This window comes from Polyodon spathula, chromosome 59 (assembly GCF_017654505.1).
Source record: "Polyodon spathula isolate WHYD16114869_AA chromosome 59, ASM1765450v1, whole genome shotgun sequence".
Classification (NCBI taxonomy): Eukaryota; Metazoa; Chordata; class Actinopteri; order Acipenseriformes; family Polyodontidae; genus Polyodon; species Polyodon spathula.
This window is the reverse complement of record NC_054592.1, coordinates 839,345-864,344: the sequence shown is the minus strand read 5'-3', so window position 1 is coordinate 864,344 and position 25,000 is coordinate 839,345. Positions and strand designations below refer to the sequence as shown.

At 45.3% G+C, this 25,000-nt stretch overlaps 1 protein-coding gene across 1 annotated transcript in view; it reads left to right on the top strand.

Annotated features, from left to right (window-relative positions):
• The first annotated feature begins 752 nt into the window (after positions 1-752).
• LOC121307824 (guanine nucleotide-binding protein G(s) subunit alpha-like) overlaps positions 753-25,000 on the top strand; it is a 25,030-nt gene continuing 782 nt past the window's right edge. Inside the window, exons 1-10 of the mRNA XM_041240108.1 lie at positions 753-925; positions 7,981-8,035; positions 8,146-8,265; positions 12,732-12,829; positions 21,378-21,432; positions 22,255-22,328; positions 22,754-22,812; positions 22,926-23,046; positions 23,600-23,730; positions 24,935-24,995. Of these exons, the coding sequence (XP_041096042.1) occupies positions 768-925; positions 7,981-8,035; positions 8,146-8,265; positions 12,732-12,829; positions 21,378-21,432; positions 22,255-22,328; positions 22,754-22,812; positions 22,926-23,046; positions 23,600-23,730; positions 24,935-24,995 (932 nt within the window). The 5' untranslated portion in view covers positions 753-767. The remainder of the gene's footprint in view (positions 926-7,980; positions 8,036-8,145; positions 8,266-12,731; positions 12,830-21,377; positions 21,433-22,254; positions 22,329-22,753; positions 22,813-22,925; positions 23,047-23,599; positions 23,731-24,934; positions 24,996-25,000) is intronic.

The window sequence follows — 25,000 nt, the reverse complement described above, 5'->3', positions numbered from 1 at the left end:
ACCCCTGTCTCTCTCTCTGTTTCGTGTACGATGCAGCCCCTCTCTCTCTCTCTCGTGTACGATGCAGCCCCCCTGTCTCTCTGTCTATGTGATGCAGTGCCTTGTCTCTCTCTCTCTCTCTCTCTCTGTCGTGTACGATGCATCCCCCCTGTGTCTCTTTGTGTGATGCAGCCCCCTGTCTCTCTCTCTCTGTATCTCTCTCATGTACAATGCAGCCCTCTCTCTCTACTCTTATGCAGTTGTTTAAGCAGATACCAGTCAGTCTGTGCTGCATACCCTTTCTTGGGGCTTTAAGAAATGGTGGCTGACGGGGGGGGGGGCTTTTTTACTTTTTTAGAGCGGTATTTAAATGATTTGCCAGTCTGGAGTGAATGTAAATAAACCGGTCAAGAACAAAAAGATTCAGTAGTGTTAGCAAAATGTGATTCACGACAGTAGATTTAAAGCATTGAATAGACACTTCTCCCATTCAAGTCATATGTCAGTGTGAGCGATTGCCCCACCCTTTACCGCCACTGTGAATGCAGTGAGGAGATGCTAACTATTTATTTTATTCTACTAATAGTAGGATGGCGAATAGGAGAAATCCGCAAACTGTCGACGGCTGTTTTAAACAGTGCCGTTAGTGTACTTTTCCTAAAGCAGTGATGGGAAAAGCACACGATGCTCCATTTTCTGTTCTCTGCCTGCTTGCATCGTCATGCTGTCTCTGTTTAAGCAGAGTGTCGTTGGCGTACTTTTCATAAAGCAGTGATGGGGAAAGCACAATGCTCAGTTTTCTGTTCTCTGCCTGCGTATGCCACACTGTCTCTGTTTCTGGAGATTCTGACTGTTTCTGTCTTTTTTTTGCAGGAGCAGGCGAGTCTGGGAAGAGCACTATAGTCAAACAGATGAGGATCTTGCACGTCAACGGCTTCAATGCTGAGTAAGTGTACAGGAACCTTCAGAGATTTTGAACTGCGTCACAGTTTGCCGTGCCTGTTTTAAAGACACGTCTTTGTTTAGCTGGTGCAGCTGCCCATACTGCATGTGCATTGCGTTGGTTTAACTTGTGGTTCAAGTCTTCAGATGCACAAACAGCCATGCTGAACCCAGGCGACAGTAATCGCTTTGTCTGGAGCATCGTTGGTCATCCAGTATGTATTCTTTCAAAGCTGTTAGTTTGGGGTTCGGGATCCTGGTCAAGAGAGTTCAGTCCATGTTGTAGTTCTGTCCACAGTAAGCAGGGTCATGGCTTGTGGTCTAACCGCCTGTCACGGTGCATGCCACTCTTTGATATGAGAAAAATGGAGGATGTTTATCACAGAGGAAGACCTGACATGAAGGGAATGTGCTTCAGGCCAAGCACTAAGCAGACACAAACACGCATCCCTTTCCACCTGCACAGTCTCCTCATGCATGCTGGAGCATTTAATTGAACAGAGCGGTAAAACAGGATTGCCTACATTTCATACACTCCAATCATTTGTTCTCAGGGATAGGAATCAGACTCCTAAAGCATAGCAGTTTTACATATTGCAGGTTTAACTAGGAGTCTGTGTTCTAGGTAACAAGCTCAGGTGTGTCATATTAAACTCAGTCAAACCAGGACTGGATCAAACTGCTATACTAGTTGTCATTACACTGAAGTTTCACCAGTCCTTTCACATGGCATTCCATTTACTCTAGCACATGCACTCTTGTCAAAAGCATGCAGATGATCTGTGGTAGATCTGCTTTTACGAATATGAGAGGTAGAAGGTAGACCATGTAGGCACTCGCTGTCAGACCTGCACTGCAGTTTGTTAAAACTCAAGTCTCTGAAACTTCCACTTGCCAGTTTTTCCTGTTTGCAAACATTTGAAACGTGGTCATGTTGGCGTGATAGGAGTTTCTGCTTTGAACTGATTCGGCTGCAGCTGTTTGTGTGAAGGAGCAGAGTGTCTGATGCACCAATCGTATGCGTTACTCAGTAGACCTGCCTTGTTGCATATTTACAATCTGATTTGGTCACTTAGACAATGACTTGGTTTTATGTTGTATTTGAAATGAATGCAGCTCAGGTCAATTGATTTGGACTAAAGGCAAGCGCTTCCCCCTAGAGATTTCCAGCTGTATGTCACAACTCAGTATAGGGATCAGTTGTTTTGAGTGATTCACATAGCAGGTATGTTGCTGAAATGTACCAAGTGATTTGTTCGCTCTTTGAAAGAGAGAACGTGTTTTTACAGTCTTCAAAAGTACCAAGTCCATTCTGCTACAAGGAGCAGAGAATGCAAACTCTTCTCTATCGCCACCTTTTATCAGCTTTCAAGCAGTGCTGTGGTTGCGGTTACTGGACTCTCGTTTGAACTGGAGTTTATCGCTGAGACAATAAGGAAGTCTGTTCATTTAAATGCCGCTTGCTGAATATATTTGCATTCTCTGTTAACTGTCTGATGCCTCAAACCTGGTGGCTTCAGTGATTTCTATGTGATTTTTAATATACTTACTTTTAAGAAGCCTAACCTGGACGACTTTGTTGTCTGTTAATCTTGGATTTTTTAAATTTGTTTAATATACAGAGGGGTCATTCTTGTTTCCTTGGATATTCTGTCGTGTTTGTGTTGCAGTGTGGCAGATCGGCCGGGCCCTTCAGTTCCTCTCTCACACATGCGTGCAGTATGTAAACACAACAGCCTCTCTTTCCTGTTCCACCAGGAGCCCCCGAATTCAGCTGAGCTGCAGCTTTCCACTCAGTTTGACTGTTCGTGTGTCAGTGCGTGCGTCTGTCAGTGTGTGTGCTTTTTTTTTTCCCCCCTCCTTATTGATACTTTGTGAGGCATGCAGTGCATATTGCCCTCTTGTGACCCTCTCAGTGTGAAGATCCCCTGCAAAGTGGAAGCGCTCGCGATTCATACACTTTGTATTTTTCTATACCAAATGAACCTCTTATGCAATTGTTATGGAAATTGATATCAACTTTTTTTGTTTTGTTGAATGTCCGATTCTGGTGCTTTGCAGTATGGGGGTGTTCGCACATCCTTCATCTGTTGATATATTTCACAGTCGTCAACTTTTTCATCATGGAAATGATTATTACATTGGAATGGTGCAAGTCAGGGATGACTTCTTGCCAAGCAGCCTGTGCTTTTGATTTGCTTTGGGAAAAAGCTTCCAAAAGGGTAATGTCCGATAGTTTCCGAAGGCAGCGTGAATCGGGAGCAGCAGTTGTCCTGTTTTGGAAGTCCTGAGCCAGTGTCTGCAACTCGGAGCCAGCTTGTGCCTTGCTGTAGTGAAGCAGCCTGCCCTGGGATTCAAGACTCCTCGGGCCTCGCTCCTAATTAATTAGCGCTCAGGGGGGCAGGTTATTGTTTCGCAGCTCCATGCTGGGGACCTGGTGAGTGCAGACAGCCTCCTGGGTCTCTAGCAAATTAATTCTCTGCCTGGAGTGTAGTTCCAGCACAGCCACGAAGAGAAGACTTCTAAAGTCAGTTACACTAACTCTGAAACTACAGTAAGCTGTGCTATTGTTTTGAAATGTTTTGCAAGGAAAGGGCTGTTGAGATGCTGAGCGTTTACAAGAGTGTTTTGCTAGACAGGGGTAGTAGGCAACAGCACAGAGTCATTTACATTGACCACACAGTGTGGATCAGATTACAACCAGTACTGCAAACTAATCTGAACCAGCGTCCAGTCCCGAGTGCTTCACATCAGCAAGGCTCTACCGTGGTGCAGAAACCACTCGGGGGCAGGGAGAAGCCCTTTAACTTGCATTCTGATTTCAAATGGTATCTCATCTCGTTTGTTTTCCCCCAATGGGTCTGTTATTTCAAAATGCCAGTGACTGTTTTTAACAGCTTTGCTTCTCATACTGTTTCAGAGTGTTGTATTGTACATTAAAGCAACGTGGCAGTCAGAAGGGAATGGCTTGGATCCCCCAGTGCTGCGTCCTCTTAGGGTGAGGACTGCAGAAATCACACAAGGACACAGCCACACTGCAGAGTGGCAGACACTAACCCAGCGAGCGCAGGCTGCCACGCTCCTGTCTGCCTGCTAAATGCAATGAAGATACAGGGACCGGGGTCACACAGGGTGGCACCAAGCCCAGAACGGACGCCCTTGTGCATCAGTACTACAGAGTTGCATGTATACTACGCAGGATCTCTGGGTGGAAAAATACAGACCCGCCAGAACTGCGTGGCGCTGTCGTATCTTAACACGCAACAGCAGAGTAAACATTCTGCACTGAAGAATGTATCGCGAGTTGTGTGTGCATACATACAATCTCATTGACGCGCAAGGTATCTCTGTAAAGATCAGTAGAATACACTCCAGCAATTCTATACAGAAGGGTGTGATCTGATGAGACTTGATTACACAGTTTTTTGACCTTTTTGCACTTCATAACCAGTGGATTTCTCCCATGGATTTGAAAGATCACTTAACACTACAGCTCCATGTGGGCGTGCTGTACTGAAACCTGCCCCCCCCCCCTGTGAAAGCCTGGAATTGGATTGGGGCTCCCTGTGGTAGGGACCCCCAGTATGTCCACTGTCCGGTGCACTGGTGTTTGGTAGGTAGCTGAGAGACAGAGTCCTTCACACTCTGCCTCTCCTGCTCTGGGCAGATGTCGCTGCTATGTGCCGGCTGTTTTCTGCTGTCCAGATTTCAGTGAGAGGTTTTTGTTCTTTATTAAATGCTCTGCAGTTGCTGCCCCTTTACTGGTTCCATGTGATATTTAATTGTTATGTTGTAAACAAGCCTTTTTCAATAAGGTTCTTAACCCAAAAAGCGTTGGGGCGTCTCTGTACACATGCAGTTAATGCACAGATTTAGGGTGCCTGTTCTGTGTCACAATGAACGCTTTACTCCCTATTCCTGTGGAGGGTGTGTGTCTGTGTCAGTTGTTTTTATCAAGCCTTAACCATTTTTGGGTATTATTTATTTCTTTTTTTGCTTGTATGCTAGTTTTGTGATTTATGTATTTTAAAACTGTACTTTGAGAAACTGGCTGTGAATCTTGTTTCCTGGATTATTATAAACATATCAGAAAAGGGTGAAACGGTATACTCGTAAAGAACTTCATTTTCATTAGTTTGCTAGATGCAACCAGTTCTATACCAGTTTGGAGTAGGACTCCAGGCTACTCAGTTCAATCATTGATGGCATGCTGGGAACAAGGATCAGGAATGCAAGGAGTTGAAAGAGCCTCAACTAGAGATACCTCTACAAAGCTAAGGATGACCAAGCTAACCATGGCTTTGTCGAGTCCAGCAAGAGACGACTTAATGAGCTTGTGGGATCATCCGGCAACTAGGAACTGGACAAGCATTGATGGGCCTCTTGTTCAAGACATTCTGTGCACATTTTTGCAGAAAGCATTGGGTTTGGAAAGTCCAGGTTTGGAAGTCCAGTCTCCTGAAGGCTGTGTCCAGCTATTGTTATCCAAGAGGACAGATTATTTTCAGTCTGCTATGAATTTGTATTGCTTTGCGTTGCACAGACCTAACCTGCCCAATGCCCCCGAGGCACTAGCAGGGCTGATTGCAGTATTGATTACCAAAGTGTGCTTTTACATCTTTCTCAAACTTTCCTTTACACGCCTTTTTATATTGTGTAAAAAACTATCCAATGAATTATAGTGAAAATAATCCCGGCTGTGTGTTGTGTGCCCTTTCACCGCTGTCTCTGCGCTCTTGTGGTTTTGCGGTGCTGCAGAGCCCCTCAATGGAATCTTGTATCTATATTACAAAGAATAAATATTTTTTTTTACTCATTTAAGACAGGGTTTACACTAATGTAGACAATTGTTTTGCACACTTGTACCTTGCAACAGTGGAGTGAATGTGCATTGAATAGCAGTTTACAGCTGAGTGGTGGAACACATACAGGGCAGTTGTATCAGCCCCACCACCACAGCGTTGTGTGAGCGCTGCTCAAGTCAGGACCCATGAAGGCTCTACAGAGGAGGTTTGTTTCCAATATAAGGAGCAAAAAAACCCCAGCTTTTTTCTTTTAAGAGGAATTGTTTAAATTCTGCTGTTGTGTTGCGTTGGCTTGTAGAGCAACAGTTTTCCTGTGTGTTTGCTTCCATGAAAGCGTGTGACTCTCATAACTTGCTGGAGTGATTTTTAAATCTTGCATACGCCTTCGTAACTGCGAGGAGCACAAAGGACAATTGGAGATTGTTCTGTCACAAACCTTTCCCCCAAAACACCCATGCACTGGTTAACAAACATAGAACTGTGTTTGAGAGCACATTGGCATGCAAGGCAGAAAACCCTTATAGTTATTGAATTTCAAAACTGTTTTAACGGCAGTGTATTTTCCATGAGAAAGCACACCACTGTCCTTACAGCACCGGTTTAGAACCATGGCGTTCCAATCAGAACCATGGGTTCGGTTCCTCCAGCCTGTGGTCGTGTCCTTTCATCCCGGGTAGCTGAGCAGGAGCCTTGGTACTGTCTCTTGGTGCAAGTCATCTGGTCTGCAAGTCATCCTGAGGACTTTCAAGAGGGTGAGGTGATGTCAATGCAGCTCTTTATAAAATGTCTTTTGCTACTTACAAAAAAAAAAAAGATGCCTGAAGGCTGGAAGTTGTTTCTGTGTTGTGCAAACAAACAGACTGCTACACGAGGTTTTGAAATCCACTCTCTCTTAGGCCTCTGGTAGCCAGTCACTTTATGCAGTGCTGATCAGTCTCTCTGCAAGGTCCCGATGCTACAGTTTATCAGCATCGTTGCATTTGAAATGTTTGCCTGCTGTGGTATCCCATTCACTCTTGTGTGTGGGAGCGGGAGGGAGTTAATTACACGGCATTACAGTTCATTCCACATCATGAGGGTGATGATATCCTTGCTCTTACGCTAATCCTTGAAGTCTGTGAAGAGGTGATCAGGATGGCGACGTGGTCAGTGATTTGCTGTTTTAGACTATTCACAGGAAGAGCCGACCAGGCAAGTTTCCCCGATTTCCAGTCTTCACTGCAGCCCATCGGACTATTAGGGAACAGCTGCTGCTGTGGAGAAGCAGGGGTTCGTGACTGATCGCAGGGATGGCAATGAGACTCCTGTTGCATAGCGGTTTAGTCCATTCCTGGTTTTACTGTGAGCTTAATGAGACACACCTGAGCTTGTTGTCTGTATGCTTGTATTAAAACTGGTCTACTCTAGGAATCCTGTTTCTATCATTGGATTGATTGCTTCATCTTATTTAATTTGTGTTTGAGTTTGTAACACTGCATGCAGGAAGTGCAAAGCTAGCATACAGATTTCCATCTGCACTGAAGCATCCTAACCACAGCCAGCCCTAAGGGTCTTTTTTGGGTAGCGCCAGAAATAGTCCATTTACTTAACGTGGATACAGTCGGATAACCTAACCATGGTTTTGAAGGGGGGGACACAATTGGCACAGGCATGGAGTGGAATCCCCATTTAGCCAAGCCTCTTACATTCCCAGTACCTTGTAAGACTAGGGAGGCTCTCCCTCACTTTTATACTCAATCTGTCCCCTCTATGGTCTCCCAGTGCTCTTGACTGTGTGGAGCAGTTGTACTAGCCTTGTGAATGCTGGCTACAACGCTGCATTTCCAGGGAAAGTGGAATGATTTAATGTGTCTGTTTTGCAATGTGACAAGCGTGCATCACAATGACGTTGCCTGGCCCAGCTGCCCAAGGTTGGCAGATAAACAGGGCGCCACATCTTCTATCCCTCCCCTCCTATAATCGGAGAGGACCTGTACAGGAATAAAAAGACTGCGCTGGCCAGGATGGAAACTTCTGATTTATCGACTGGCTGTGCCAGGGCTGGCCTCATCAGTGCCATCCAGCCCTGTTGCTGTGACTACTCTGGGCAGAAAGAACAACCCGTGAAGAGGTTATCTGTATTGGGTTTTGGAGTTTCACTAGCCTCATGTTATCCTCACATTTCCCTTCCAGTGATTTTTAAACACTCACTTCTAAAGGCCTGTGTTATTGAACATTGCATTACTGATTATTTGTATTTATTTTTTGGTTACAGAGAGAAAAAACAGAAAATTCAGGACATTAAAAATAATATTAAAGAAGCTATAGAGGTAAGTTGTTTCAGTTGTTCATCTCTTGTGAGCCTGTTATCCTGTGTACCGTATGTAATGCGGTGTGTGGGTGCAGTGCTAATCAATCTCTCTTCCTGGCTGTTTTACAGACGATAGTGGCAGCAATGAGCACGTTAACACCGCCTGTCCAGTTAGCCAGTCCCGAGAACCAGTTTCGGATCGAATACATCCTTAACCTAGTCAACCAGAAGGACTTTGAGTTCACTGCGGTAAGTCATTCTTCAGCAGGCTCTCCCCTTTTCAGGTGGTGGTGGTGGTGGTGGTGGGGGGGGGGGGTGACTGATTCACTGTTATCTAGTTGTGTTCTTCGAATGTCTTACTTCTGGCTCACGAGTCACAACTGAAATGAGTTTTGTTGTCTGTACAAAATGAGTCTGATTGAATGCAACTTTCCTGATGAGCCATCCTCATCTTAGAGGGGCTTGGGGGAGGCCGGCTTGCAGGGCAGTAGCACTGGATTTGAATGCTGGGCCAGGCTGGTCACTCCACCCCCTCGTTCACAGGCTGGCCACTCCACCCCCTCGTTCACAGGCGTATGGAGGATCAAGAGGAGTCCATTTTAACAAGAATATTGCGTTTGTCAAAGTTGTGAAGCACACAGTTGGCTTCCTGTTTTTACTTGAATCCAGCAGCGAAGCGTCCAGATTTAGAAAGGGCAGCGATGCTCTCTTCACATTTCAATGGAGGCTCTCTCGCTGTTCAAACTGAACTCTTAGAAGCTGGCTAGAAAGCCACATTTTTAGTTTTCATTACTCGGATGTAAATTTAGACTCCTGTTCTAGAGTTGAAACTGCTGGCAATTCACTGCATGAACTGCTCATGTGGATACACTTCACTGTATGGGTGGAGGGGAGCGAGAGGGGCATTATTATTTATTATTATTATTATTATTATTATTATTATTATTATATGTCTTGCGTAGGGTCTCAGTGTTCAACGCTGTTCTCCCAGTTGAGTTGATTAAGCAACCCCTAATAGTCGCACCCGAGTCCCAGCAGCATCCAGGTAATAGTCCCCCGAGGATCGGCGCTCAGCCTTCTGGCTTGTTTACGCCTGCTTGTTAAAAGACCTTTGGGTTGCAATTAAGAAGGACACCCTGTGATCTGCTTCTCCTGCTGTTCTCCCCTCTGCGCCTTCCTTCTGCCCCAGGACGCTAATTGAATTCCAGAAGAGCCTTTCGAGGCAATCCCTCTGTGTGCAGCGACGCCTTCATATTCGAATGGGAAGTATCAGCCTATAGTAGTGTCTTGTTTTACAGTGAAAGTGATTAAATATTGTTCTTTTGAATCCTGTAGTTTTACAGTGGAGGTCTCATGTTGGGGGTATCGGGGGATCTTGCTTTTTATGGGGGGTTGGGCGGGGGGGGGCATCCGCATATGAAGTTTTTGTGTATTTGCGTCTTCCCTATATAAAGACTAGAAGTTCATTTTTTATCCACCCTTGTATGAGGTTGCCACGCAGGAAAGGGTTAATGTCCGTGCCGCGCGCTGGCGGGGGTGTGGCGGCTCGCAGGCTGAGCGTGTGAACAGGAAGTGGGTTGCTGCTGCTGCACAGCTAATGACAGCCCGGCCAGAGAGCAGTGCTGGGAAAGGGTGTGCAGCGAGGAGAGCGTCACCAATGGGCTTTGGGGCCCTGTTCTGACCGAAGAGCGAGTAAACCCCTGACGCTTCCTGCTGCATTCTGCACACATGCTCTCGCATTGGAGGAGGGAGCGGTTCTCATCAGTAAGTGTGCTTCTGCCTGGTGTTCATAAGGATGTCATCTTCTGAGATTAACTCCAGGGGCTTGGACTGAACCATGCTTGCTCACACTCTATGAACCTTGTGTTACAGTGCAACGGAAATCGAGTAAACAGCTTCTTGTGCTCATTCACTCCTGAAATCTTTGTCAAGATGAAGAATGCGAAATTCAGTTTTATGTCATTCAAAAAGAAACTCCTTTATACCTAAGAGCAGGACAGAACAAGTGTTCTGCATACATTTATGTGAATAGGCCTTCAAAGTCACGTCAGTGCTTTAAGATAAGGATTGAAAGGGTTCAAAAATGGTGTGACAGAAGAATTAGAAATGAGTCATAGGACAATTGAGAATTGAAACCCTGGTTGAGCTCCATGCCATGTGCGTGCGTGTGTGTGTGTGTGTGGGGCTCCTGCTGACTGTTTGCTCGGTGTGTGTAATTCTGACGGCCTTGTACATGTTTAGCACGGCTTTGGATCCAGCGTCGCATAAATAAACCTAAAGTGACGTGACCAGAAGAGCCCTGTTGGGCACAGCGTCTGTGCAAATTGTTAAACACATCAAGCTGCTACTTGTAGGATGGGTTCCAGGAAATATTTGGGGGAGTTGTGAACTCATGCGTAGTCCTGTAGTTACTTTGCCTGCCTTATTATTAGCTTCCTCCTTTGCAAACCGGATAGACAGGTTCCTTTTCACTAAATGAATACACAGGTATTTCCTCAGTGCGAGTTCTTGGAACAGCAGTCCAGTGAAATGATGATCTGGGCACGTGATGGGGACAGAAAGAATCCGTACACCCACAGCTGTATTGGGAAGTGCAGATCTCGATTGGGGACTGTATATTTAAACACTTCATCACTAGAGTTATATAACGAAGCATAATATCACAATTATGTGATATCAAATACGAAACATAATATCACAATACACTGCAGATTTGTAATAGAAAATGTGCCAACCACGTTAATAAATACCCCCTTCCTCTAAGAACTCAGAGCTTGGTCTTTCTCGTGGCGTGCGATCTGTGTGTGTGTCTGTATAGGGGCTTGGAGTTTTGTCAGCCCTCTCTTGCTTGCCTCCCTTCTCCTGGTTTTAAAGTGCTCACTTGTTAGAGGAAAGTGACCCGTCCGATACAGCTGGCTCTTGATGCAGGAGGAACTGAAGGTGTACAAGCTTACCTATTCCTACAGGGGTCACTGTAGGGTTAACCTTTTGTAAACCACTGGATTAGAATGACAGCTGGTGCATTGCAGTGGAATACTAAAGGGAACCTAAGCTAAACCCTGCTCAGTTCTGTAAGTAGCATAAGAGGAAAACAGTTCCGACAGAAGATGACCGCGGCAGTGTGCAGATTGTTTTTGCAACGTGACGAGGTGTTTGCACACCTTCTGCTCCACTGGCTGTTACTTTTCTTACCTGCTTTTGTTCTTCTCTAAAATTAGTGTACAAAAAAAGCAGTCTTTTTGTTTCTGAGCATGGAGATATGGGGAGTAGGAGTGGATGGGAATTCTGCATAGTTTAGCTTGCATTTTGAAATAGGTTGGGCAGGGAGTGGTCACTTTAATAGGACACACCATAAATGCACAGCAAGGCAATGAATCGCGTGACATGATGCACAGAATATAAAGCTTTGAGCAGTTAGCTGCAGCTGATAAATCAGAGCCACTGTCACATGACAGCCTCTTAGAGGGCTCCATGGAAGACTTCAGGTCTGTCTTTGGGGGGGCCCTGGTTCTCTTGGGATACCCTTACCCTGTCTGACCACAGTGGGGTTGGAATTCATCAAGGCTGGGGCAATGCCTCATTTTTCACTATCAATATATTGTTCTCCAAAAAAGCAGATGCATCGATTTTGTCGAAGTTCTGAAAGGGTAAGAAACAAAACTGCAGTAGTACATATGGAGCTGTGGATTACTGTAACAACTTTAGTGACTGTTATACATGTTAAATTGATTACTTGTTTATGCATATAGTAATTCCAAAATCTATTACATTTTTAATTTTTTTTTTTTAACCTTATTCTTGTAAGGAATACATTTAGTTTTAATTTAAGCGATGACTGGCACGTGCTTACAATCTGTCCAGCATTACTGAATACCTCCTCGCCAGGGATTGACATTGCCGGGATGCTTAATACTTCTGACCAAAGATACAACTTTTGGAATGATCTTGCTTGTATTTTTTCTATTTTACTCCGGGGTAGTTCAGATGAAAAAATGCAGATTTTCTTTGTTTTGTAGGGTGACATCTCATTAAATGGTCACGCAAATGATCTGTGTTGCAAGAGTATCCCAAACATTACTTTCTTGTCTGTCTTTAGAAAATAATTATGAAACATCAGAAGGCACTGTATTTGTAATTCCAGCACAGCGCTGTTAACTTGCTCTGTTACTTTGAAGACTCCTGCACAGATGTAATCCCATCAGTAAACACTCACAGGGGGCGGGGCAGGGAGGGAGAAGTGGAGCTCAATTGCATGCAGATTCAGTGCGTCGCACCTGAGGGGAGCAGAGAAGCACTGCGCTTAATGCAAAAAATTATTGCATTAAGAGAAGCAGGGCCTTTTTTGCATTGCCTCAGCTTTAGACGCCACACTGCAGTATGTGACCATTAACCTCTAAAAGCCAGTGGTTAGACTTGCAATCGCCTTGAACGCAGGATGTGGCGTGACCTAGAGTAAGCACCCCCGATGGCACAGTTGTCCATTACCGGACAGGATCGTGAGATTCATAGCAACTGCTCTGTGCGTCTGTGTGTGTGCGTATGAAAATGAATTCTGTACACTTTCTTTATGATTGGGTAAATGAAAGATAATTGTAACATTTATGAATCTTGACGGCATTTCAAACCATTTTCAAATATATTGTAAGAGGAAGTACATCAGTAGCTCAGGATGAAAGTGAAAGCGTGTTTTTATATCCTGTGTCTTTCTCTCCTAGGAGTTTTATGAACACACAAAGACCCTTTGGCAGGATGAAGGAGTGAAAGCCTGCTACGAGAGGTCTAATGAATACCAGCTGATCGACTGTGCGCAGTAGTAAGTACAAAAAGAAGCTTCTTCTCTTGCATGTTGAACATGCCCCCAGTAGAGGCATTGAGAGCTTGTAAATGAAGTAGTGAGACTTAGTGTATTTTGCCTAATTCAGGATGTTGGCAGTGTAGCTGTGCATTGTGATACCTGCTTTGTATCAGGACTTGCATATCCTGGTACGTCTGAATCTAAAGGGTGCAGTTCAGTCTTTGACCATTGGTGCGCTTGGCTTGTTTTGCACAGGCAAATACCCCAGGCTAGAAATACAGGGCGAGTCATGCAGCATTGTCAGGGTAACAGAGCAGAGGCTGGGCACAAACTGGCGCACTGCAAACGACCATCTTAACCACCATGTAAAAGAGCTGGGCTCGTCTGCATTCGTGGCTATAGCTTTTAACCACGTCTCATCTCGCTGAGGGGACAGGACAGAATCTGTAACGGCAGTGTATCACACAGCACTGCCCATTATATTTGGGACTCCTTTAGAGAGGCAGGAGAGGAAGCACGCTGTAGGAGGAGCAAGCTGGAGGCATCCAGACAGGTTATTTGCTGCCTGGGTCAACACGGGGTTATGACAGGGGCTTGTAGAAACTTGCCTAAATGAAACTATTTATAGTAGATTAGTGTGTGTGTGTAGCAATAAACCTGACAGGACTCCGAGCTTCCCCTGATTGCAAAGGCTTTGGTGATAAAGAACTCATTGCTTTGGTGCACAGCAGTTATGCTTAGTAGCACCAATTAGAAGCCTTAAGAAAATGCAAGAACTTTCTGAAATGTTTGTAAAACGTGTGTGTGTATGTGCGTGTGTGTTGTGGGGTTTGTCTGATATTCTCCTACACGTTCCTATCTCAAGTTGTCGACTTGTTCGTTCACTTCTCTACAGCTATGTTACCAGCAAAATCGTTGCATCTTAGATTTCCTCATCTCCTCTCCCTTCACAGGACTGGACCTCACGGAGTGTGTTTCCTGTCTCCTGGCAGTCATATTGCCCAAAATTGCCTTAAACATGCATTCTTTTTTACGCCACTCTATAAATAGTATAATGCTGTCTCTGCTCTGCTTTCTGACCCAGATAAATACAGCAGTTGACTGCCTGTTTTGAAAGTGTTTTGTAGTCCTCGAAGACGACTCCACAGACATTGCCCTCTCACAGGGACAAGCAGTAAGCTTTCCACAAAGAGAACCTGGTTCTAGATTGCCCTGATACAGTGCTAGCAGGCACAGTTAAGGCGCTTTTCAATTAAGAAATAAGTTATTTCTTTTAATGCCTTGTTGTATTAATGTGGGGGTAAATGCTTTGTGAATATGGCCCCAAATGCGTTGGCAGGTTCAACACTTTTTAGACAGCACCTTGTTTAACATTGCTAACCTCTTTTCAGAAATGCAAAGACTCTGTGTGTGTGTGCGCGCGCACGCAAATAAACCCCCCAGCTATGGCAGACGTACAGAGGGTCCTGGCTACTGCTGCAGCATCGGGCACAGTGTTCACCCCCTTAAAATTATTATCTGTAAACTCAAAATACACATTTGACAAATCAAACATCCTAGTAATAATAATGATAATAATAATAATTGGGATTTGAGAAAACACTGCATGCTTCTGCACTAGCAGTTGCAGTGTGTTCAGAGTGCAGTGCAGACAGCTGTTCATGACTCTGGATGCAGAGGAGGGTTCCGTTGCGATGCCTCTCTCTGTGTTTTTGCATGTGTGGCAGTACCAGAGCTCTCCAACTCAGCGCGGCTGACCTTTGAAGTTCTGTATAATGGCGGATTGTGAGGAGACCGGCCTATCTCGGAGGGAGGGAGGCTATTTTTAGCCGGGCTTGCTGCTGCCTGTGCAGCTGCGCAGAGCAGCACAGTGGTGGTGGTGGTGGTGGTTGGGGGGGGGGGCGTGGTGCTGCGCTGCTCTCCTCCTGCTCAGTCCCTGCCTCTGCTCCTCCAGCTGGGGAGCTCGTGTCTCGCAGGCTCTCTGTCTCAGTCCCCTGACTAGAAGAACTGTTTCAACCTGGACAGGGATCTGAAGGAATGTTCAGGAGTGCACAGGAAGAGCTTCCAATTCTTTCTGTTCTAGAATACAGCAAAGCATTCCTTATCCCTTTATTAACAGTGGCCTCTTTTAGTAAGCTAATGCATTAATGTATTAAGCTAATGCTTTTGACTGCTTTTTACTCTGTTTCTTCACTGGCTTTGCAGGGCAAGGATATGTTTCTGTTTTAAAGATAGACACACAGGATCTAACAGGCTTGCTTTCTGATTTCTTCTTGTTAAGCAGCAGCAGGACGCTCTCCTGTTGAATTTTGTTTCTTATAGCTGCCAAGACAGAAGTCTGTAGAATTGAAGGCTCTGACATTTTTTATGTTTAGCTTACACTGGAAATGCTCCAAGTTACCTTACATCTCTGTAAGCCTACCAGTGCACTAAGATAAATACATGTGCCTACTTTTTGAAATCCCTAAATTGAGATCTGATATAGGCCAGTGTGCTTTTTTAGATCAAGCAAGATGGTGCTCTCATTTCTTGCCAGGACCACCTCCTTCTAGCCTGGTTATATAAATCCATTTGTAAAAGAAAGCACACTAGATGTCTGTATTCTTAACAGACACGGACGACATGCTCTCCCGTTGCAGGAGAGCATGGCTTCAGATAGACTGGCGCTCGAGACTGCTTTAGTCTGTGATTCCCGCTGCCCGGGCAGGCAAAGGAGGTTGTGACCCAAGCAGAGCAGGGTTGTGGCAATGTGCTGCTTGTCAATGAAAAGGGCAGTGTCTCTCTTGCTATCCCTCTCTCTCTCTCTCTCTCTCTCTCTCGCTATCCCTCCCTCCCGGTCTGCAGTGCTGCTGATCTCCATGAATCCCCCGGAAAAGGCCCCACCTACAAACTCCATAACATGCTTCTGTAAAGGAGAGGCAGAGCCAAAGCTAGCAAGGCGGAAACGCACTCCCTCCCCCACCGTGCTTATGTAAACGGGAGGCAGTTGGAGGGAGCTGAGAGCTATTTATAGCAACACAGTGCTGCAGAAGAAAGGGGGGTGAGGAAGGCAGGGAGAAGGAGGAGGGCTGAAGCTGGGGGTGCAGGCCTACCAGCAGGTTACGCTTCAGGATACATCGAGGTATTGTCCCCTAGGAGGAGCAGAGAGATGTTCAGGTGGGCTGTCTCTCTCTGCAGTCTCCTCATCTGCCTTAGCAGTGTAGAGTAAAGGACTGCAGGGCTGTCTCAAGCAGGGCTGTCAGGCTCAACCAGTGCAGTGTCGTTATCAAGCGGAGAGACGCAGCTCTCCTGGCTTTTTATTTAACTGTTTCACAAAAAAAGAAAAGGCTGCTTCTCTAGTTCTGTCTCTAGTTTTGTCTGTCCTACTCCTCTGTTTGCTTGTGCTTCTGGAAGTGACACAGGGAGAGGGGAAAAGGCCTGCTGAGTGTCGGTAGTGAACTATTTAGAGGCGTAGAGTATAATTACCACAAATTGAGCCCTAATAATGTCCCCAGTTACAACTAGCTGTTCATTCAGATGTCATTTGACAGCAGCTCGTTAGCCATGGTGTGTATATATAGTACTCCCTTGGCTTGGGCTCTGTTTAATGCAAGTCCAGCGTGCAGAACTACTTGTGGAGCTCGGGATGGGTGTAAATAAAGCACCTGGGTGTTGGAGGAGGAAGCTCTCCTGAGTGCTGGAGACCAGGGCAGAGCCTCTCAAGCACTGAGGAGAAGCAACCACACAGCGCTTCCTGAATGAGGGGGTGACTGGGATTTGTAGTTGGTATGAATTCACTGCTACCCCGATCACATTAAGGTGGCCAAGATAAAAACAATGCGTAAAAAAAAAAAAAAAAAAAAAAAAAAAAAAAGGGGTTTCCTAAGCAGGCACGTCACTGCACAGCTACCCATCGTCCTTCATCTGGAGTGATGCAATAAGTGTCCTTTTAACAAAGCACGCCTTCATTGATCATTTCATCTTATTACACTTAAACAAGGGGCTCAGTCAGGGCTAGCATGTGTGTCGAGGTGTGTATCGTATGAGGGTCATGGCGCTTTGTTCCATCTACACGGGGAGGAGGAAGAAATATCCATTCTCGCTGGGTGTGAACCGGCTACCCCACAATTTGTATAGCGCCTTTCAAGGTGGGCCACTTTCACAAAGCGCTTAACGTTTAAAACAGTTCAATACTATGAAAAAATAGGAACAAACATTACAAATGTAGAAAATATGGAAGACCTAAATAAAAATGGTAATAAAAGATAAAAGAAACCACAATTTAAAAAAAAATTAACATGAAGAAACGGCAAAACAGAATAACAAGTTTAAGAAAAAGCCAGTGAAAGAAAGGTGAGTTTTATAGCTTTAACCTGACGAGTGAGAGGGTGGGAGCAGTTCAGACAGAGAAGGGAAGAGCGTTCCGGAGTGTAGGAGCTGCAGAGCGGAAAGAACGGTCACCAGGAGTTGCACGCTTTAACTTGGGAATTGCTAAAAGGACAGAGTCAGGATCATGACGTACGTGTTGGGGTATAGCAGGACAGCAAGGAGGACAAGTATTCTGGGCAGAGTTATCAAGAGATTTGTCTGTAAGCAGAAGAATTTTAAAAGTAACCCTGTATCTGACAGGTAACCAATGAAAAAGGGCCAGATGAGGAGTGATGTGATCATGATGTGTGGATTTGGAAAGTATCCTGGCTGCTGCATTTTGCATTAATTGTAGTATATTAATGACACGTGCTGGAAGACCAGAGTAGAGTGGATTGCAGCAGTCCACATGAACTCCAAGACTGCGAACCGAAGGGGAAGGAAGTAGGCAGCAGTTTCCAAAGCGGAGGGAAAAGGAACTGAGTTTAAGTTGAGGCAATGCAAACGAGCAGGGATGGTTTTTGCTTGCTTGGCGGGAGCCGCAGTTCACGCGCTGTAGTCATCACGTTGTGACTTGTGTGTTTGCCAAACAATCCCAGGCAAGTGTAACCGCTACTGCAAGTCTGCTATGTCACTGAGAGAGAGGTAATGCAAAACTGAGACTTGCTTTTCAGCATGGGCCCAGTCCATGTTCCGTGTGTTAGTTTGGAGCACACACACACACCTTCCTGCATTGTTATGCAGCCAAAACCTTCCAAAAGAAAATTGTTCTTGATTTTTAAAGGAGTGAGTCCTTCATGCTGCTGTACCACGTGACATGAAATGAGCCCTATGTAGAGCAGTGGTGGTAGCAGCTGTTTAGGGACACGGCTTCATCATGTATCGTGCATAGCCTTTGGCAGATTTGATAGCTTTGTCAGTAGCACCCAGCTCTTGAGTGCAGGTCCAGACCCTGTTGTCAGTACTGGGCACTGTCAGTATCTGCTGTCTGGGGCTCCGTGTTTTTGTTTGCGGTGCTAGGGCTGGGCTGTGCTGGCCCTCTTCCAAACGTCTCTGTCTTCTCCTGAAGATTTTGCTTTTGCTGCTGATAGTCTATTTATAGTGCCTGTGGTTTCGTCGCCATGGCAACTATGCTTGCGGCCAGGGCGTCTGGGAACTATTTTTGGACTCTGCTTGTAATGTCAAGCCTGTGTTGTATCTGCGGTCGCACTGATTTTATTATTATTGTTTTTATACAGAGGAGCGTTCTGAAAGGAGGAAGATCCCGTTATTGTTTCTGTACTGGGCTGTGAGCAGAATATAATGCAGCCTGCTTTTGGGCTTCGAGGTTTCAGAAGCCTGTGTTGTGTGTTCCTTGATGAAAGCTGAATCCAGTATCCAGTCCACTGTAGCTTTCATTGCTGTGGGATTAGCAGGTGATTTCCCTACCCCCACTGCACTACTAGTGAAACAAAATAAAATTCTGCTGCATCCTTCCCCAAAAAGTGTGCCTCTTAAGTGTGTGAGAGAGTTGTCTGCTAATAAATGAAAGCTGCTGTTTCTGTGCTGTGTGAACCCTGCTGTCCCTGCCCTTGTGCTGGGTTCAGCTATAAGGAGTCTGTTTGAAATCATTGCAGCTGAGAGTAGTGCTCCCCTGCTATTCCTATCCTGGCCTGGGCTCCATGTTGGATTGCACTCGTCGTAGAGTCTTATTACGGGCAGTTGCCTCTTGGCACTGTGTTGACAAAATGGCTGTTGCCAGCAGAGAAGCTAGCGATCGGGAGACGTTCTCTCTACGCAAGGCCCTGGATTGTGATGTGGCAGCAGCAGCAGCGTCTCAGCTGAAAGCTGCTTTTATGGCAGCCTGTCTCATGGTAGCTTGTAGTCCTCACTCTGCATTAGTGATCTGTGCTACAGGAGGCTGAAGAGACAAGATGGCAGGAAAGGATGCTGCTTAATTACTCTGTTAAAAAAAAGAAAAAATATATATATATAAAATGATGGACCTTACCTTGTTTAGAGCTTCAGATATCTTGTGGAAAAACACATTTATTTACAGGTTTATTAAAAATATATGCAGTCTTGTTTAATTCTCGTCACACCTGCACTCTAGTGCTGACGTTTATCATCCTGAAAGCTAGCCCTGTATGTTTTTAAGGGTGTTGCCGTCAAGCCGTGTAATTATAATTGTTGACATTCTGTGCAATGCATTGTTTGGGGATCATGTGAGTTTTTACCCATACGGTGTTTCCCTTTTAGACACGCTGTAGCTGCTTGCTATCTCCCTGTTCTCTTCAACACTTTCTCGTCTTGGAGTAGCATGTGAACCGAGACAGACAGCAGGCTGTTTGGATCGAGGCTCGGCCTGTGTGTTGTGAGAAGAGAGTACACACCCGCAGGGTTAAGGGTTACATGCACACACTCATTGTCAATTTAAAAAAATAATATATTTTTCCTCTAAATGAACTGCGTTGCTGTTCACAGTATCACAGCTTCGCTCCATCTTGCTCTTGTCGTCCTCTGTGCCATATAAGATCCTGTAACCTTGATTGTCACAGGAAAAATCCCAGTGTAAAGTTTTTCAGCTTTTCAATAATCCTTCCTCAAAGCCGCAGCGTTACTGCTCTGCCTTGGACGGGACAGCTGTGTGCGTTGTTGCTCTGCCCTGGACAGGACAGCTGTGTGTGGTGTTGCTCTGCACAGTGCTGGTTGTCCTGCAGGCATTGGGCTCCAGTTTAAAGTTCCAGTAAGCAGGCTGAACCTTACTTCTACATATCGATGATCAGTGGAAAATCAAATGCGCTGTGTACTGGATGACTTGTTTGTATTGTGGTGAATTCAGCGGGGTTCCTAACGCAGATGCAGGATTGACTGGACGACACTGGCTGGCACTGCAGTACCTTGACGTGCTTAACCGCTGTACAAAAGAGCCAGGTTCATGCGGGCGAGCATTTACAGACTTGAACCATTTTCTTCTTGTGCACTGCGTCATTCAGACTACAGGGAGCAGTGTGGTACTGACTGCCCGGGGCACACGTACCTGTATTAAACTATGAAGGTACCATACAGGAGGACTCCTCTTTATCATGCAGAACATTGCCTCTAAAGTCTTATCCTTTTACACTCCTTTTACTTTTTTTGACCAGTATTTTGCTTTTATAAATCTTTTATAATACAGGGAAAGCCAGCCCGAAGAACTTCTCCCTAATGCAGTTACGTTAACAAGATTAATGTAGAATAAAGCCATGATCAGCTTTGTGGGAGCTAAAGGGCTTTTTCTGCACCTGGGCTGACAATACACAGCCATGGTGTGCTTCAGGGGACGGGCAGGTGACTGCACCCAGCCTGCCTTCATTGCCCTTCTGCCAGTCCCAGCTCTTGCTCAAGGCGAGACTCTCCTCTCCCCTAGTTTCAACACCACAGGAGTAGGCAGGTAATAAATTCAACAGTGATTTAGCATTTCCTTTCCGGGGGAAAATACAGTTTGTGTTTGTTTAATGATATCACTGCAGTTCAGTTTTATTAGCGCCCCCACCCTCAGGAAGTGTTCTGTGTTTCTCGTCAGCTGTTTTACAAGCATGACTCATTCTGATAAGCAGCACTCCATTCCAGTCTGCTTCATCTCACCCTCTGCAGTATACTTTCACAACTCCAAACTGCTCAGAGGATTCATCTAGAGGCAGTTAATCTGTATGGCACTATGTGCCCAGCAAACTTTCAGTGTAGAAAAGCTGGTAAATTAAATTTAAGTCTGTGTCATGTGGCTGTGTTGAAAATACAAAATCCAGTCAATAAATCCAGAACTTGTAGGACTGCAGAGCACAGCCAGGCAGTATCATCATAAACAGAGTCCCTTGCTTCAGATAAACAGGGGTTCACATGTAGTGCAATTCGTCCAAACCCTTACAGAGCCCATCACTGAAGCATTGCTTCTCCTCATTGCATTGCTGAAGCCAGGATAGCTGCTAACGGCTTTGCTTTCCCTGCTCCTAGGAAACCTACTACCCCCTCTACTGTTCCAGTCATGGAACTACACCACCATTCCAAGCCCCATGTAGCTCTTTCAAGAGTGCAGGGCTGGGGGCATGTGTCGCCTCACAAAGCCCTGTGTTCTCTGATTTTGTTTAACCGCAGGGGAAGGTGACATTGAAAGCAGTGTGTTTTATTGTGCATGTGCAATCTAATCTATAGTGTGTGCGTGTTTTTTTTTTTTTTTTTTTGTTTTTTTTTTCTTCTACAGCTTTTTAGACAAGATTGACATCGTCAAACAGAGTGACTACTCCCCACCTGATCAGGTATGCAGCAGCATTGTCGCAGTGTGTTGGAAGAGAGCACTCCATGTATATGTATTCTTAATGACCATCCAGGGTTTGTCAGAGTTCCTGTGTGTCTTATCCCATGTACAGATGTCATCCTGTGCTTGGTGCATGCATAGGAATTCCTGGTTTGTGTCAGTTGTGTGTGGTGTCTCTCTCTTGGTTTAAGAGACTTTATTCCCCACAGTTTGAGGTGACGATTCACTTCTGTTGTTCTTTAGTGAAATCGTATATGTTCTCATGCATGCGAAAGATTCTTCATGTAGATCTGAGGTCATCTCCTTTCTTAATGCTGCTAAGCTAGAAATAAACCATTGAAGGAATAATTCAATTATCACAACTTTCTCCTTTCAAAACTAAGTAGTGTTCATGACACTTGAGAAAGAAACAGCCTTTTGAATTGCATTTTGTCATATCTGGGGGGACTACTAATTCTCTCTTGGTGACGAAATGCAAATGAATGTCTATGAAATATATATTACATGAAAGGCATATGAATTACAGATCCATGAATCTGGAACTTTTATTAGAACCTGCTCATTGAGGGCATGTGTGCACAGCAGGGCACGGCCTCAGCATGTTGTATAACTGAGGATTCCTAGATGGTGCCAGCATGCTGACATTGATTAGAGATGTATATGAAATGGAGGAATTACATATATACAGAATGCAGGACCAGAGCAAGCCTAGCCAGCTAGCATGAAATATCTCTTCAGTGTTTGCAGGTGTTGATGGTAAACTGTTGCAGACTTGTGTTTATAGGTGGGTAGTGGAGTCACACCTGTCCTTTTCTTTCAACAGGACCTTCTCCGATGCAGAGTCTTGACATCTGGGATCTTTGAGACCAGATTTCAGGTGGATAAAGTCAATTTTCAGTGAGTAGAGTTTGTAGTTTATGCTTTGTTTCCTTGGGATACTAATCTTGTGGTTGAAAGGAGCGCTGATCTGGGGCTGTCCTGATATTTGCTTGTAGTAAAGCATTGACTTGTACAGCTTGTTTCACTGACCCTGACCTAAGGTTACAGTAGGTAAGGTCTATGAAACCAGTAGGTATAAAAGCCTGTGCAACAGGAGAGTCTGATAGTCATACAGATGGCCTGTTTGGAGCTATACACAGACTCCACTCAAACATTGCAGCAGGTCCAAGCATCGGGCTGCCAGTCCGTCTGAATACCAAGGAAGTGCCTGTGGTGCATCATTGCAGCCCCTCCCTGCACAACCCGAACCTCTGGAACTATTTCAATGTGCCAGTGGCATTACTGCTTGCAGGTTTTTAACAGAGCTGCTTCCTGTTTTACAGCATGTTCGATGTCGGAGGCCAACGAGATGAGCGTAGAAAGTGGATCCAGTGCTTTAACGGTGAGCTGGGACTGCTGTAGCCCTCTCAGCCCTCAAACAAAGGCTGCTGGGAGTTTGAGAAGCGCTGCTCTGTAACCAGCAGCTACTGATGTGATGCTTGCCTTTCTTCACAGACGTCACTGCGATCATATTCGTAGTCGCCAGCAGCAGCTACAACATGGTCATACGAGAGGACAATCAGACAAACCGGCTGCAGGAAGCCCTCAATCTCTTCAAGAACATTTGGAACAACAGGTAACCGGCCGCAGCTCAGAATAGACACAACAGGGTAACCGGCCGCAGCTCAGAATGCACACAACAGGGTAACCTCTGCAGCTCAGAATAGACACAAGGTTACATTGTGAAAGAGGGGCAGGGAGCGGACCCCGCTGTGGCTACACGGGAGGGGCAGGGAGCGGACCCCGCTGTGGCTACACTGGAGGGGTGCTTTTTCATTAAAAGACATTGGCAGTTCATACTAGAAATAAATCCTTTGTAAAAAATAATAATGATAAATACAATAATCATCATGCAATAGTCGTCATGTTCTCCCTGGCACTGGGATCTAAATCTGAGTGGCCACGCTGTCTGGAGTCATGTACTAATGTTCAATAACATACATGCATGGCTCTGTTTGATTAGGGCAGGATGCTGTGTTTGTTTTCCATTGTGCCTGCGCCAACACAGTGACCCCGGGGTTTCTATGAAGTGTTTCACAGCAGCGCACGCTTCACTGTGACCCCGGGGTTTCTGTGAAGCATTTCGCAGCAGCACACGCTTCAGTCGATTTTTGTCTTTCCTTCTGCAGGTGGCTGAGGACCATTTCTGTAATTCTGTTCCTGAACAAGCAGGATTTACTGGCAGAGAAGGTGCTGGCAGGAAAATCCAAAATCGAGGAGTACTTTCCAGAATTCGCTCGCTACACTACACCCGATGATGGTATGGCCAGTTGAGTTTGGAGTTATATTTATATATTTATTTCATATGTAATAAGAGGTCCACATCATTTTGTTAGGCAGGTTCCTCCCCTCATTGCATTAATATTATAATTTAAACATATTTCTTCTTTTTGTTTACATCGATGAGAACTTGCTAACCGCTTACTCCCCGAGCGTTTGTGGTTTTGCTTTTTCCCCATCACTGTTCCATATGAAGGACCCAAAAAGGGTGCGAATCCCAGCTAAGCAGGATGACAGTGATTGATTCCACTGCCCGCTGCGAGACAGTGTGGACTGTTTGACAGTGAGGGTCTGTAAAGACAGTGAGTCTTGCCAGTATTCCACCTGGGAAAGTACTTTTTCTTTATTTCTTTCCTGAAAGGAAGTCTCAAGTGCAGGTATCTGTAATCTTTCCACGCCACATGGTTTCGCTAAATTTCCGCTCCATAGAAAAAATAAAATCACTGAACAGCATTTTATAGCATCCGTCGCACCCCCTTATTTAATACATCATTGTGGTTCTTTGACACAGTTTGATAACAGGAGCTCGAAGAGAGTACCCGGCAACGCAGAGCTCTGCTCTCTTATGCACTGGCAGGCATGGTACCGAGGGGTTTACCAATGTTCTTAACAGGGGAACATTCGGCAGTTCCTTCTGTGCCCACCAGAGGGCACTGACCAGGCAACTAAATGTTTCTAGAACATGATGCACATATATTTTAAGGGAGAGAAAACATTTTATTAGTATGCCATTCTCACAAGACCTTTTATTAATGTTGCTTTAAGTTTTACAAGCTTTATACTCACTCAAGTAAAGCCGGTTTATCCAGCCCCAACACTAACAGGGACCTCACTTGCACAGAATTCATTGTGGGGGGGGTCCCCAATACCTGCTGCACAGGAAGTGAACTGATTGTGGGATGGCAGGTTAAAATGGCTCCCCCAGAGTTCTAATGAAAGCGGAATCTGAAGGTCTGAACGGTGTGCATCACAGAGAGTACAAGGATAAAGAAAGGGGCTCTTGCTTAGTGCCTCATTTAATGCTTTTCTCTGTACTGTGAGCGAATGGCAGCACTTCATTGTGTTATTCAGCAGCCTTAGCCGCTGCTTTGTTTGGCAGAGGTAAGTGTCCAAGGCAGTCAGATACCAGTAAGATCTTGAGAATAACAGGCCATTTGTTTATTTTTTTTCCCTCATTTTCTTAGCAACACCAGAGCCAGGCGAGGACCCCCGAGTTACGAGGGCCAAGTATTTCATTCGGGATGAGTTTC